The following is a 15,828-nucleotide window of genomic DNA, read 5'->3' as shown; positions in this document are numbered from 1 at the left end:
CAGAAAATTTTATTAATTTAGAGAGGTATTAATTTATCGATAAATTAATAATTATTAATTTAGAGCGAGATTTTACTAGTTTTGTAATTTCTTAAAAAATTTCTATATATCTAAAAATAATTTTTTTCTTTATAAACAATATCTTTTTAAAACCAATTACAAGTAGAGAGTAATTATTAAGTTTAAAAATCAACACAAACTTTTTTCGAATAATAGAGTCATATTTCATTATATATTTTACATATAATATTTTAAATATATATCATAGTAATTCATATATGACATATATATCCCGAATTATAAGAATTTACAAGCACAAGCTTAGAAAGTCAAAGCCCCTCCAAAACTAAAACATTTCTTATGGCAAATTGCTACGGGATCTCTAGCAGTTACTTCAAAATTAGCACATCGAGGGATCCAATGTGACTTTCTCTGTAAAAGGTGTGAGATGGCAGAGGAAACAATAAATCATGCTTTATTTGAGTGCACTCATTCTCAGAAAATATGGGAATTATCAGATATACCTACGGCAATAGGTAGTTTTCCTCTAACCTCGGAATTCTCAAATCTAGATTATCTTTATTGGAGGTTACCATCTAATCTAGATGGGGGAGAGAAAACTTTCAGTTATGCTTGGATTTAGTGGTTCATCTGGAAAGATAGGAATAAAAAGGTTTTCAAGGGATTACAATCTGAACCCAGAGATATTTTAAATCATGCTTTGAGTGAAAAATTAATGTGGGAAGAAGCTCAGTTGGATCCGATCGAAACTAGTTCTACTACGGAAACTTTGGAACGACCGGTTCAATCTATAATATGTCGGATTGATGGTTCTTGGAAAAATTCAGATCCAACAATGGGTATAGGATGATGGTGTTTTCAAGGAAATGATCAAACGATACTGCTCGGTGCAAAGTGCCTTCGAAGGTGTCCCTCCCCTCTTCACTCGGAGATGGAAGCTTTAATTTGGGCTATGAAGAATATCCTTTCAAGAGGGATCGATTGTCAGGTGTTTGAATCAGACTGCTCGGAGTTAGTCTCGATGATACACTCACCGGATGAATGGCCTGCTTTCTCCAATCTTCTAGACGAGTTTGGTTTTCTCCGTCTCTCTTTCCCTTTCTTCTCGCTTTCTCTTATTTCTCGTTTATGTAATGTTCAAGCGGACTGCTTAGCCCGTTCTTCTAGACTTTTATTTTCTAAAGTTACTTTTGTAAACTCTACTCCTCCTAATTGGGCAACCAATCAAGGAATTATTTATTAATTAATGTGTGGTTGACAAAAAAAAAAAAAAAAAAAAATTTATATCATATATATATATATATATATATTAAGTTAAATATACATATATATATATATATTGATAAGTTTATACAATTATTAATATATGATATAGATTAGACTATATGTTTACATGGGATTTTCAAAAAAAATATTATCTTATTAATTTATCGATTTATGTCATATTTTACACTGGTCTCAAGTTAGGACCAGAAAATTTTATTAATTTAGAGAGATTATTAATTCATAGAGTATTAATTTATAGAGGTTTTACTGTATATAACTATTCCATATATTATGGATTGACGCATTCTTATCAACCAATCTCCCAATATAAATAAATGACATACCGATAGATTTTCAAACTTTTTAAAAACTATTTATGTTTTTGGTAACATGTATATATGTTTTATTTGTTCTTGGTAACATGTATCTATACGTATTCGTTAATATGAATTGATGACACATATATATAAGAGAGAGAGAAAGAGCGAAAGAGAGATTGATACGTACGTAGATTCGCCTGTACATATAACAATGACTATAAGACATTAAATACACAGAGACACGCATGAATGTGTCCACAGACACATAAAATAGACTTTTTTCCATGTGGTCCACTTATTTATCCCACATCTAACACAATTATATAAATCACTTATTGTCCGTACAGTGTTATAACATTATCGGATAATTTCAATTTTCTTTCAACGTATTACTTTGATTTTGTTTTATTGTTTTAAAAAAAAAGAAAAAGAAAAGCGACAAGACAACAAACTTTTTTTCCCAGCAAAGCCATGGACCAAAAACAAAAGCTATATTTTTCCGATCCACTAAAATAGTAAAATCAAAACAGTGAAGTTTTTAGGAATGGGTTCCACCAAAACGTGGCTTATGTTGTTTTTTCCCATCATGGACCTCACACGTTTGGCACGTGTACAACTATACACTTGTGTTGAGGGTCATTTTGGACCTCAATTTGTGTTACGTTAAATTAAGAAGTGATAAAAAAAAAATTAAAAAATAAGAAGTGCAATTCAAAATTAGATAGAAATTGGTAAGATATCATATTTTAAAAACTAAAAGATTTATTGTTTTAAATGTTAATTATATAATACTAATTTATTGTACATAACCAAAATATTGATTTTTCATATATGAGAACCTATACATCATGATCTCTAACAAAAAAATGAAATTTTTTTTAATTCTGATTATCAACTAAGACCTTACTATAATGTTACATAAATTGTAATTTGATTTCGGATACTCGGCACTGATTCAAACCCGAAAAATATCGATAAAACCTAATCCAAAGTTTTAAAATACTCGAATGCAATTTCGATCACTAGTCTTTAAATATTAATCCAACGCGATCGGAATATCCGAATGTCTATGCCTAAAACAATATAAAGATTATAGGTCAAAATAATATACACGGTGGAATCTTCTTGGTAATTGCATGGCGTGGTGAGGAATTAACACCCACCCATAGCCATGGCATATGCGACGTGCATGCTTCTGGATTTTTTTGGTTTTACACGAGTACTTCGAGAGAAAATTGTTTTACCAAAATGCCCCTTAAGATTCTTACCTATGCATATACTGACCAATCATAACACTGCTTAATATTTATTCTATTTTAATAAATCAATCCTAATTTTTGGTCTAGTCAAAAAGAAAATTGAAAAAGGTATTTTAAATTTTCTCTTAACTATTTTAGCAAATGATTCCTAATTTTGCATGTAGTCAAAACAAAAACGTAAGAAAAATTTAAATTTAGCTAGATTTTATTTCCTTTTTTTTAATGATATATATCCCAAGATATAAATAGCATTTATGCTAAAATACTTATACACGGAAAAAAATAACAGATTTCATGGAAAAATAGACTCAACACTTTCTTTCTTTAAACACATTACTAACAAAAAAAAATCAAATTTCAAATTTACAAAATTAGGAATACAAAATATTTATACCATATCACTACAAGTCAAGTCAATAAAAAAAATAAAGCTATATACAGTCACATGTGCTGGTGTTTGTTAAGATATTTCTATAAAGGAAATTAATTTTTTAAAAATGTAAAATTTTCAAAAGGATAATTTATACTCTTTCTGGAAATAATCTTATTTTTAATTTTCTCATTTTTTGACTTTTTCTTTCTCTCTCTTCCTTAAATAAAAAGCCTCCCTCCATAGATTTCTTCACCAGTCTTCTCCTTCTTCTTCCTCCTCCAAACTCTCTCTTCTCTCAAACCTTATATCAATGGCTGTTGAAGCAAGACACATGAATCTCTTCTCTTCTCAATACATTACCAACAGGTAAATTTCATTCTCTACACGATTCCATTTCTCACCACTGTGTTTTTTTTTTTTATTTTGTTTCATTTTTTTCTCAGAGAATGTGTTAAATCTCAAACGAATATGAATTACAACAACGGAGGACAAATCGGATTCGTCGGCGGTGATTTTCCGGTGACAATCGGTGATCGGAACTTACAGTACATAGATCCGATTAACAGCTTCAACAAATCAGAAAGCAATCTCACAGCGATTTCAAAACGTCAAAGAGATACAACGTTAGATTCAAACGCATCTCAGAAACGCAGACAAATCGCGTTTTCTCCGTCGTTAATCGACGCAGAGTTAGTTTCTCAGATCCAACAGCAAAACTCAGAAATCGATAGATTCGTTATGCAACAAACGGAAACGTTGAGAATCGAATTAGAAGCGAGACAAAGAACGCAAACGCGGATGTTAGCGACAGCGGTACAAAACGCGATTTTGAAAAAGCTAAAAGAGAAAGACGAAGAGATAATAAGAATGGGGAAATTAAACTGGGTTTTACAAGAACGTGTGAAGAATCTCTACGTTGAGAATCAGATCTGGCGTGATTTAGCTCAAAGCAATGAAGCTACTGCGAATAATCTTAGATCAAATCTTGAACAAGTTTTAGCTCAAGTCGATGATTTTGATGCGTTTCGTCGTCCTTTGGTTGAAGAAGATGCAGAATCTAGCTGTGCAAGTTGTGACGGAGGTGAAGTAACGGCGGTTAACGGAGGATGTAGACGGTGCGGTGATTTAACGGCGAGTGTGTTGGTGTTACCTTGTCGTCATTTATGTTTGTGTACGGTTTGTGGATCGTCGGCTTTGTTACAGACGTGTCCTGTATGTGATATGGTCATGACTGCTAGTGTACATGTTAACATGTCATCATGACCATGTTTTTTTTTATAATTTTAATTTTTTTTAATTTAAGGATTAAAAGAGTAAAAATAGGTGAAAAAAGAAGAAGAAATGTGACTTTTTTTTTAGACTATTTAATATGGAATTGATTCATTAGTAGTATTTGTTTGTAGCTTTTGTAGTATTTTTCTTATTTTGGTAATGACAATTTGTTTTCCTTCATTCGTACGGAATCTACGCGACCTCTGTAACCGTGGAAATTAAAAAAGATTCGAAATTTTTTTAAGTCAAAGAATGTTATAATTCTTGTAATTTTATCATTAAATTTGTGGAACTGCATAATGAATGACTTAAGACTAGCCAGTTACGTATATTATGATGCATATATATATTATATCATTGTAATTTTTTTTTTTGAAATTTCGAATTGATATCATCTTAGCATCTTTTTGTAACTCTTAATCATGTAGTATATTCGTGAAAAAATAAATTATGAATATGTCGCATCAAGCATGTAATTGTGGAATCGTATTGAAAAAGATTCGATTAAACTTTTAAATGCATGGTGATCTAATTTGAATTATAATTTTTTCATAACCACATAAATGATAAATCACGATTCGTTATACCTATATCTAAAGGTTATATACAAATTAGAGAAAAAACAATAGGAGTAGTAAAATACGGTGAGCGAATGATGTTGTCAAAATATTGATTTTCTTGTAAATCAAAACAATATATAGTAAACTAGCTAATTTAAGTCATAATCTTTTATAGACGTTTTTACACAATTTGAAGTGTGGCACTATTTGTTTCTTTTCTTTTTCTTTGATAAAGCATGTTTCATGCATGTTTAATGCGTTTACAAAACTAACCATTCTTGTTAAGAGTATAACAACCACATTAAACTCTGGATTTTTGTGAATAATGATAATAAAATTTGCGGTTTGTTCATGCTTCGGAGGAACGCACTAAACCAAATTTTATCCTTCAATTCAATGTTAGTTAGTGTCTTGTTGCAACATTAATACTAATGTACGTGTAGATTAAGCAGGAAAATAACTCTTGATTTCGTTCCTAGTTTTTGGTTAAATCACGATGCAATCTTATATACTGGTTTGGCTTAAAACATAGAATCTACTTCCTTAGTCCGTATTCCTTACTTTCTTTTTTTCTAGATAGAAATTGAAAATGAAATCGTGTATATCGGTTTAGTTAATCTATTGACATTACCATCGTCATTGATCGTCATTAATATTATTATAAAAAAACATTTTGGTTATTTTCCTGGAAACTTCGAAGTGGAAGCCAAAAATGGAAGTTGCAAAAGACGACATAATAATTGAATGTGGGAAAGAAATTTTAAAGAATTTCTCCAAAACATGTGAGGTGGTCCTTGGCCTTTTACTTCTCCTCTAGCCAAAGCAATTACATATAACAAAAATAGAAAAACAAATTCTCAGTGTAAAGAAACTTATCCTTGAATTTAGAAAATATGAAAGGCATTGATGAAATATTGTTACTTATCTACTATTTGTTTGTTAACCATTAGTTGGAAAATCCAAAATATTGCATTATAAGGTTCAAATTTATTATTTTTTAAAACTTTTTTTTTTTTTTTTAATATTAATCTCTTTTGGTTTGGTACAATTTCTTAGTCGGATTTGGTTTCATATTGGTTTATATATAAGAATTTTTTAAAAGTTTATGTTCTGATAAGTCTATGTCTTTTTGGCTAATTCGGTTTCGACTACGGCTTGTTATTTATATATGTTTAACAATATAGTCTATATTATTAAAAACTAAATTATTAAGCATTTTTAATTTTTTTAAATAATGTTTGATATTTACTTAAAGTGTCACTGGGAATTATTTGTACTCAAAGTGTCATCAATATCTATTATCAAGAAACACACAAAATTCATTATTTTCTTGGTGTCCTTTCTTGTATTGTTCCATAAAATTCGAATTTCAGTGCTTTCTAACACCCAAAAAATGTTGCCCACTAAAGGTTATGTAATTATGTCGCAATCACTAATAATGAAATTGTCCAGTGACGTTCAATATAACAAAACTGTATATAACTTTGTTTTCTAAGAAGAATCAAATTTCGCTATCCCAACTATAAAAAAGTAGAAAGGAAAACGTCATAAAAAGCAATAGTCTGAATTTGATACCTTCAACGACATTAGCAATTTAAAGTCTATTGTTATTTGTCGTGTAATAAATTTTATAATTTGGGGTCGTATCTTGTGCAGTGCATATAGACAAAAAAAAGACACCATAAATTTTCAGATTTGATAATAAAATATATGTATTCAAATGTATATCTACCATTTTTTTTTCCTCAATATATCTACCATTTAAGTGCATATCTGAACGCAGAACGATGAATACGATGTGTGACTTCACGATTTACGATGTTTGCGTTCAAGAAACGTTACAATGTCGCTATCCAATATTTATATTTTTCTTCTTGATTACATAATGCGTCCAACAACTTTTTTTAGTGATGACATTTCGATATTTGGTTAAGATGATTCGAATGCTTACATACATCTTCACTAAACCCTGTTCCCTAAGAATATTCCAAAATTTGGCCCTAATTAACACTAATTATCTATTCCATTGATTAGTATAGATACTTTTTTGGTTAACCAAAAAAATATAAATACCATATCTATATAGTCTTTAAAAATCAGCATGTCACGTCTCATCTTACATATAATATAATGATGATTTAAACAACTTCAAACGTTAATATTGCTCTCCAATAATGCTAACACAAAGTATGCTATTATATAATTAAGATTGTTCATAGATTTGATATCCATATACCGCTAACTATATCACTAATACATAACAAGGAATTTCATCACAACTCTTACTTTATCCCTAATCAAATTAATAGAATATAATATGATACAAAAATTCAAAACTCACTTATTTTAATAAATACGTAATAGTTTTAAACTATTTCCTAATTCACGTGAAAATGTTAAAATGATACTTATATTAAATTCTAGAAACCAAATTGAATTTATGTGTAGGTTATTGAAATTTATGCAGTGTATGTGATTTCGAAATGGTTTAGGTTAGTGAACAACATAATGTGGTGATTTACAATTGTTCTTAGTTGTAAGGTTTTTAGAGTACTTTAAAATGATTTTAGGTGTTTAATTTTCAAAGATAATTCATATCTTTCAAAGTAGAATAGCCGTATTCAATTAACTAATGTGGCGATATATATCTTTCATATGTTCCAAAATAGTACATGACTTGTCTTATCTCCTTGAGTTTTTTTCGTATGATGATGAGATGCGTAAGTTCATTCTCTCGCTTGATGATGACGATTTGCGCTATCTTGGTTCGAAATGTGGATCTTTGTAGATTTTCTCGTAGTTGTAACCCGAAAGCTATATGTTGAATCTGATTGGTAACCAAAAGATGAACAAAATTTTTAGCTGTTAGTTGGAACTGTAACTTTATCGGAATAGTGCAAAACTGTAAGAAAGAGCTGTACAAAAAATGTGAGAGTAAAACTGTTAGTAACGCTTTTGATAAAGTTTTTATAATTGGTAACTGTCAAATCTATACACCATGTACCGATTTGATAATGTGGTACCATTCAAAGCCGTTATGTTGTAATTGGTTGATGTGTAAGAAAATTTTTTTTCAAAATAGGAAAAAGAAAAAGAAACGGTTCTCAAATGAGAACATGTCTAGTCTTAGGAGACTCTTTTGACATGTGACTTTTTATGATTGGTTCATTCTTTTAATTGATTTAAAATTTAAATAATAACATAATTATGTTAAAATATTATATTTAAAATACTTCTAACCTTGTATTAATACAAACTATTGTGTGCCTTTGTAAATGCCAATGGGCTGTTTCTCTAAAGGGGCCGAGCTTTTAATTGTATTTTATTTTGCCAACAATAATTGGGTATTTATTCACCATCATATTTAATCTATATCTAATGTGTGTCAACATATGTCACATACACATTTCTGAACACAATATTACCTATTTACCTCCGGCCCGCTTAGCGCCTAGCGCTTTCTTGAACACTGGTTAGCATAAGGCCATCTCCATTGGTTATATTTTTATGAGTATTTTTACTAGACGCTAGGCTCTCATGCGACGCCTAGATTACCGCCTTGACCGCCTAAAATCACATAGATCTTGTTTAATGTATTTTTTCAGAGACATTTAATAAATAAATCTTGGAGTTAGAATGTATTTACAAGAAATATCGCTGGTGGGTCGGATCAATTTAAAGATTTTGCATCGGAATAATGAAATGGATCTTTCCTTATAAAATTACTATTTGGAAAAATAAACTCGTTACATTTTTTTTAATAAGAATACATACACCCACAATTTTATATAGATAGTAATCATCGCTTTTAATGGTGTGTTAAATTAAATATCGATATTTCATTACACAATTATTCATCACACAACAATTATTGCTCTTTACATAATGATATGAAAGTAAAAATTAAACAAAAGACAAAAACGCTTGCGATCAAACAACATTTTCAAACCCGAACTTAACCAAATTCTTTTAGTATATGCACTCCAAGATTATTGATAAGTTTCTAAGCCCATTTGGCGAGGATTGACATTCCCCCGCAGCCGAGTAAAGCGGCAAAGAAACATTTGATCTGAAGCTTGATGTTGCCTTGGAGCTTTGGTCCCATGAACTCAGCCGCTAGAAGGTCAACGAGGGCCATGTAGATAAGCAGTCCTGCAGAGCAGGCATTGAGCAGCCCGACAGTGATCAACGCGGTCGGGCTGTTATCCCTATAAATGCTCGACAATGCAATCCCTAAAACAATCCCAAATGGTGTTGTAACCGCGAAAAAGAAGGCCATCATGAACTTTTTCACAGTTGTATATTCCGCCTATTCACGATTTACAATATTTTGTTGTTAGTAAACATTGATGCAACATTTCTAAGTGACATAATCGATATGAATACTCAAAGGTATATATCAATTTGGTTAGTACTTTTATATTTCCTTGTATAAGTATTATATTGTTTTTGGTACTGTATCAAAACACCTCAATAAAGATGTAGTTTTGGGTTTACCTGGAGGATGCAACCTCCAAGACCCATGCCTTCAAACATTTGATGGAAGCAAAGAGCTGCAATGAGACCTTTAATGGTGCATGTGTCATTTGTTGCACCTAGAGATAATCCAATGACCACGGAGTGAACTATAATTCCAAGCTCCAACACCTTTCATATGTGTTTATATAAACATATAAAACGGTAGATAAGTAATTTTGTTAAAATGGAATATTTATAAATGTGGTGGACTAACCATAGCAATGACACGGTACCGCAATAAATGTGAAGAACCATCATCTTTAGTATTTAATGTAACGCCATGACCATGACTATGGCCATGAGTTATCATCGGATTCGCTCTCTCCTGATCACCGTTACTAGCAGCAGGTACAATCTCACTACCGTTCTTGCTAGAGTAGAAGCTAGTCGCCATGGAGTCAATGGCTAAAGTGACGAGGCCCGACAACATAGCGACAAATCCCGTGAATGGGAACTTGTGCCATGGATCGTCCTCTAGACATTCCGATGACAACATCTCGAAAGAATCAGGTAAAACGTGCATGAAACTTGTTCCCAGTATGATTCCGGATGCGAAAGCCTTAACGATTGTGAAAATATTTCCATCCGGATGGAGAATGGGAACGTATCGGCTGAAGAGAGGAGCCGAGACGCCTATCATGCTGGTCAAGAGGATGGCTACTATGGATATGATTTTTAGAGGTAAGGCTTTAGTCTTGTTAAGACATGGGTTTGTTGACTCGGCTTCACATTCTTCTGGTGCCGTGGACGTCGCTGGAGATACGATGAAGCTGACAAGAATTAGGGCAAAGAAGAAGAGCTTCATGAGTGTTGTTGTCGAAGCCGCCATTATAATTTTTTTAAACTTCTTTTTTCTTTATAAATGTTTTATTGTTTTGTATTTGTGTTGGATCTATTTTGGCTTGTTACGACTTATGCTTATATAGGGAATATAGACGGGCTATTTCCATGCCAAATTTTTGGTGACATGGAATATATTTCTTCTTAAGATGGAAAAAATTAAGGAGTTAGTTGGTCAAATAACTATTGTTTATAATGGAAATTGGTGAAATCGCAATATTCTTGCTCACGTACGTAATAAGGAGTTGTACGGATCTTGCCTTTTCATAAGTCGTACAACGCGTACGGTCATTGATTTGTTGAACAATTGATTATTTGGGGATGAATAAACTACTCAAGTAAGATAAACTTTGTTTACAGAATTAAACCATATTTGATTTCATATATTTAATATTTTATGTAAGTGTTTTAAAAAAACTATTTCGAAAAGTGTTGACAAAAATTCTTGGAAATAAACAGAAATAAAAAGCTTATGTAAGAAATGTTAAATAAAATCAGAAAATAGGGAAATGATTTTTAAAGAAGAAGCATAACAATAATCTTATCAGATTACATATATCTTTTGTATAAAAAACGATGAAAAAGAAGAAAGGAGAACTTGGCTCGAACTTACCATCTTAAAAGAATATATTTCTTTGGTTTATCTTCAACTTTAATATTTATTTATATTGGATTTTGACTCAATACATAAGAATATTTTCATTCTATTCTAATTCATAAAATAACGTTCTCTTAGTACGATTTATTGTTTTATAGACTTTTATGTGTGTTTCGGGTGGAACAAGAGGGTTCTTTGGATCTAAGAAGAAAGGGAGAAGCACATAACAAGAAGGTTCATCATACATGCTTTGGTTTACGAGATTTGGAATGAAAGAAACGCTAAACTACACTGATCTGAATCCAAAACCACAAGCATCATTATTCGATACGACGAAAACTTCTCACCATTCCTCACTCGGAATCAAGCCTTATTGTCTTATGGACCGACACACCTCACTATTTGGTCGTTGGACATTTTTAAACTTCTCCTGATTAAATACAAGGCTCCAGTTGATCACACATGACCTGACCTTTTACACTCGTATATATCACTTTTATCGCCAGTCCAACGTTCTTCTGCATATATCTCTCTCTCTTTTTTTTTCAATTTTTTGATGCAATAAAATTAACCATTAAATATCAAAATCTGGATAAAAGAAATGGATTTTTCTTAAATTTTGTGGATAGAGTATTCATTAGATTATATAACTCACAATACCAAATAACTATGGAAATTAAACGAGAGGCCAATCGCTTGATAACTGACTTTATTATCTTCTTTATATAATAAATCACAAGTCAATTCTAAAAAAACTGCAACCATCTCCATCCGACACATGTCTTAAGTCCCATTTTTTATACTTTCAAATTTCTAAACAATTAAACTTTTGCTATTCAACAAAAAAAAAAAAGACTAAAAAAAAAAATTTCCTTGCAATTGTTTCCCCTCTTCACCCCCACGATCTCAATATCTCCTCTCTGTCTCTCTTCTTCAACAATAGAACAACAACATTATTTCATACAAAAAGCTTACAAATTTCTTTCTTCCTTGCTCTTTCCTACAACTTCTATCGGGTAAAAATTTTCAAGTTGCTACATGCTCTGATCTTAGAGTTTCATCAATCTCATGTCTCTTCAAAGAATCAAATCAAATCTTCTTCTTCTTTTTTTTTCCTTCTCATCAATCAAATCAATTCATTTTTTTTTTCTCTTTGTCAACTGTAAAGAGAATTGTAACCACTATACGTTATCTGCCATTGATAGTTTATTCTCAGACTGAATAACCGAAAAGCGAAACTCGCTCGGACGAACAAGCAAACGGGGACAGTTCGTGATAATTACAGCTCAGGGGAATTACTAGAGAGTCCTGGAGATGAAAACACTTGGTAGCAGAAACCATCAACACCATTTAAAGATCTGACTGCATCAAAAACCCCGAAAACAGGAGAGAATCTGTTGAGATCATCGTCATCATCAGAAGAAGGGATAAAGCAAGGGCAACAAGTGAGGCTTATGGATGAGAGAGGAGACGAGATCGAGAAAGGACGGGTGTTGAGAACAGACGGTGAATGGTACGGTTTAAGCCTGGAGACAAAACAGATTTGTGTAGTTGATGTAATGGAGCTTAGTGAGTCATAAGTTTTATTTGGTAAAGAAAAAAATTAATTGGTTTATCTATAAATTTGATTAAAGTTTTGCCCCGTACGGAGTACGGGCTTAATACTAGTTATTAAATAAAACCATATATTACAGTTTAAATAAAACCATATATTACAGTTTCATAAAAATCGGAAGTAAAATGTTAAAGAGTTTACGCTCCGCAACCAAGCAAAGCCGCACCGAAGCAGTTAAGCTGAAGTTTGACGCTTCCTTGGAGCATAGATCCCATAAACTCTGCGGCTAGAAGATCTACGAGTGCCATATAAATGAGCAATCCTGCGGAACATGCATTGAGCAGTCCAACTGTGATCAATGCGGTTGGACTGTTGTCTTTGTAAACGCTCGACAAGACTATACCAAGAGCAATTCCAAACGGTGTTGTAACCGCAAAGAAGAAGGCCATCACGAATTTCTTCACATTTGTATACTCTGCCTGTTAAAAAAACAAACTTTTATATGTTCTATCATATGATATGTTCTATCATATGCTATATGTATTTCTCAGTATTTCTCAAAATGCTATATGTTCTATCATATGATACGATTAGAAATTTTTTTATTGAAAAATATATTTATCAAAAGTTACACGCGTATTCACATAAAATTCTAAGCTACTATATATCCTTGAATCTATATGTTTGTGTTATGGTCAATTTTTTCGAGATTTGGTAAAGGAAAAATATATTATGGTGTTAGTTGCTATTATTTTTGAAAATTAATATATATACATGTTAATGTTATCCTCATTTTTACATCCTATTTAAGGCTTTTACGCTACGCTTTTGTTTAGTGTGTTTTTACCAGATATGAAAATGGATTTTGATGTAAAAACATTTTGTACCTGGAGGATGCAACCACCGAGACCCATGCCTTCGAACATCTGATGGAAGCAAAGAGCTGCAATAAGACCTTTGATGGTGCACGTGTCGTTGGTTGCACCTAGAGATAGTCCAATGACAACAGAGTGAACTATTATCCCAAGCTCCAACACCTAATTTTACACATGATTTTTTAATATGTGATTTAAATATTCAAAATTTATATAGTACTTTCCATGAGTGTATATATTTGTTAAAGCAAAAAGCTAAATGGCATTGTAATGAAGAACTAACCATGGCGATAACTCGGTACCGCAATAGTTGTTTTGAGCATGTAGAGCTACGTTCTTTAGTTGTTAGAGGCAAATGATCGATTTGAATTATCATTGGAGTAGTCTTTTCTTCGCTGTCATCAGCAAAAGCTTTCTTGGTGTAGAGACTTGTAGCAATAGAGTCAATAGCGAGAGTTACAAGACCGGACAACATAGCGACAAAGCCCGTGAAGGGAAATTTGTGCCATGGATTGTCTTCAAGACATGGAGAGGACAACATCTCGAAAGAATCCGGCAAAACATGCATGAAACCGGTTCCTAGGATGATCCCGGATGCAAAACACTTGATGATCATAAAGATTTTACCGTCTGGATGCAGGAAAGTGACATATCGGCTAAAGAGAGGAGCTGTAACTCCAAGCATGCTTGTCACGAGGATGGCAACGATTGCTACGATTTTGAGAGGTAAGGCTTTGGTTTTATCGATGCAAGATTCTGTTGAGTCGGCCTCACATTCTTTTGGAACCGTTGATATTGCCGGAGAGATTGCGAAGGAGATGAGGAGGAGTACGAGGAAGATTTGATTCATGTGTTGTGTAGTCGTAGCCATTTTTTAATTTTGTTTCTTTTAGTAAACGAAAATAATGTGTTATTTTCCTTCAAATCATATGAAATTTACGACTTATATATACAGGGACTATAATGTGCCGGCTTGTTGATATTGACATGGAATATTGATCGTTTTATATCTACGGACAAAAAAAACGCATGACACATGAGTCAATATCAATGTAGATTAGAAGTATAGTTATGTGAATATGTAATCTTATCTTTAAAATGGACATATTCAACTTCATATGCATATAATTATGCCAAACATAATTGATATTATATTTTTTTTATATAGTATCATATATTCCCTATGCGTAATCCATTCCATGGAATTTCATTCTGGCCAGGCTCACGCCGATCGAGGATTGAGCTCCTTCATTCATGCTTTTGGATCGTTAACAAGTCAATGTTAGTTATACGACTAAAATAAAGTCTCGCAAATCTATATATAAGACTAGAAATATGTTAGATTCTAAATTCTAAACATATATTTGGAAGAACTATGATAAAGTTTGACACATGTAATTTTTGAGAAAAATGTCAAAAGAATCATGAACGTTTAGACGTTTTAAATTTAGTTGAGAAAAGCACCAACTTTCCTTTAGACGTTTTAAATCACCAAGTTTTATTGACTTTTCATTTTAATCAAAACTTTTGTTCATTGAACTAATTTAGGCACGTTTTAAGTGTTTTAAGTTTTAACAAATCATATTAATAGATAAAGTCTCCGATAATAATCTATATTGAATTTGTTGACAATCTGATTACGGAGAGTCGGAGATAAGTAACGAATAGTTAATTTTGTTAATTCGTTTCGTCAATTTTTTTATGACAGGTCTAAATTAGTTCAGTTAACAAAAATATGTGACTAAAATGAAAAGTAAAACAAAATTTGTGACTAAAATCACAAGTTAATGATAAAATTGGTGATTTAAAACGTTTAAAGGAAAGTTGGTGTTTTTATTCAACCAAATTTAAAAGTTTGTGATTTTTAAAATATTTTTCCCTATAATCTTTAAGTATAAGGAGTGTAAAGTTTGGAAGAACATATTCTTGTTTAAGACAAGAAAAAAAGTTACTAGTTGTATAATTGGGATAATCAAGCTAGTGATTGTTATATCTATTTTCCAATTTTCTGCCGCAACAAAAAATTTTCATTGCAGAGAAAATTATTTTCTGGTAACTTTTTACTTAGTTTACGAGATCAAAAATCAAAATATAATTAGTGGATGTTGCACAAGGAAATGGAACATAGATGGGAATATGAAGAAAATGCAGAAAAACTATTATGATTTATTTTCTTGGTATCATCAGTAATATATCACTACATATGTTTCAAAAAGAATCAGTTAAAAGTTAAAACTATATTACCGAATGAAACTAGGTTTATCAAAGCTGGGCCAAACCAAATTGGAAAAGCCCGTCACAGTATCGGGCCCATTAATTTCTGTAAGCCGATTTTTGAGATTATATGCTTTAGATTTTTTTTTTTTTTTTT

General features: G+C 31.7%; 3 protein-coding genes across 3 annotated transcripts; 1 reads left to right on the top strand and 2 right to left on the bottom strand.

The window, feature by feature from the left end:
- Positions 1-3,383: 3,383 nt before the first annotated feature.
- LOC9299603 (BOI-related E3 ubiquitin-protein ligase 1) lies at positions 3,384-4,653 on the top strand. Its single transcript, XM_021015934.1, has 2 exons — positions 3,384-3,605; positions 3,683-4,653. The coding sequence occupies exons 1-2, from the start codon at positions 3,550-3,552 to the stop codon at positions 4,500-4,502; spliced, it is 876 nt and encodes a 291-aa protein (XP_020871593.1). The 5' UTR covers positions 3,384-3,549; the 3' UTR covers positions 4,503-4,653.
- Positions 4,654-8,740: 4,087 nt separating this feature from the next.
- LOC9299602 (fe(2+) transport protein 1) lies at positions 8,741-10,827 on the bottom strand. The gene is made up of 3 exons (XM_021015509.1): positions 9,804-10,827; positions 9,569-9,718; positions 8,741-9,380 (listed from the first exon to the last, which is right to left on the bottom strand). Exons 1-3 carry the CDS (start codon positions 10,416-10,418, stop codon positions 9,075-9,077), a joined length of 1,071 nt encoding a protein of 356 aa, XP_020871168.1. The 5' UTR covers positions 10,419-10,827; the 3' UTR covers positions 8,741-9,074.
- A 1,479-nt stretch (positions 10,828-12,306) lies between these two features.
- LOC9301355 (probable zinc transporter 8) lies at positions 12,307-14,833 on the bottom strand. The gene is made up of 4 exons (XM_002863479.2): positions 13,741-14,833; positions 13,470-13,619; positions 12,784-13,061; positions 12,307-12,553 (listed from the first exon to the last, which is right to left on the bottom strand). The coding sequence occupies exons 1-4, from the start codon at positions 14,326-14,328 to the stop codon at positions 12,307-12,309; spliced, it is 1,263 nt and encodes a 420-aa protein (XP_002863525.2). The 5' UTR covers positions 14,329-14,833.
- Positions 14,834-15,828: the final 995 nt, after the last annotated feature.

The sequence above is a fragment of the Arabidopsis lyrata genome, assembly GCF_000004255.2.
Source record: "Arabidopsis lyrata subsp. lyrata unplaced genomic scaffold ARALYscaffold_8, whole genome shotgun sequence".
Taxonomy (NCBI): domain Eukaryota; kingdom Viridiplantae; phylum Streptophyta; class Magnoliopsida; order Brassicales; family Brassicaceae; genus Arabidopsis; species Arabidopsis lyrata.
This window is presented reverse-complemented; position numbering and strand designations above follow the sequence as displayed.

What these genes read in the sequence shown, in the direction of transcription:
- LOC9299602 (XM_021015509.1), bottom strand. Translation starts at nt 10,418, where the DNA reads ATGGCGGCTTCGACAACAACACTCATGAAGCTCTTCTTCTTTGCCCTA. An exon ending in GGTACCGTGTCATTGCTATG is followed by an intron (nt 9,719 to 9,803) that starts GTTAGTCCACCA and finishes CACATATGAAAG; the next exon opens with GTGTTGGAGCTTGGAATTAT. An exon ending in TTGGAGGTTGCATCCTCCAG is followed by an intron (nt 9,381 to 9,568) that starts GTAAACCCAAAA and finishes AATCGTGAATAG; the next exon opens with GCGGAATATACAACTGTGAA.
- LOC9299603 (XM_021015934.1), top strand. Translation starts at nt 3,550, where the DNA reads ATGGCTGTTGAAGCAAGACACATGAATCTCTTCTCTTCTCAATACATT. An exon ending in TCTCAATACATTACCAACAG is followed by an intron (nt 3,606 to 3,682) that starts GTAAATTTCATT and finishes TTTTTTTCTCAG; the next exon opens with AGAATGTGTTAAATCTCAAA.
- LOC9301355 (XM_002863479.2), bottom strand. Translation starts at nt 14,328, where the DNA reads ATGGCTACGACTACACAACACATGAATCAAATCTTCCTCGTACTCCTC. An exon ending in GGTACCGAGTTATCGCCATG is followed by an intron (nt 13,620 to 13,740) that starts GTTAGTTCTTCA and finishes GTGTAAAATTAG; the next exon opens with GTGTTGGAGCTTGGGATAAT. An exon ending in TCGGTGGTTGCATCCTCCAG is followed by an intron (nt 13,062 to 13,469) that starts GTACAAAATGTT and finishes TTTTTTTAACAG; the next exon opens with GCAGAGTATACAAATGTGAA.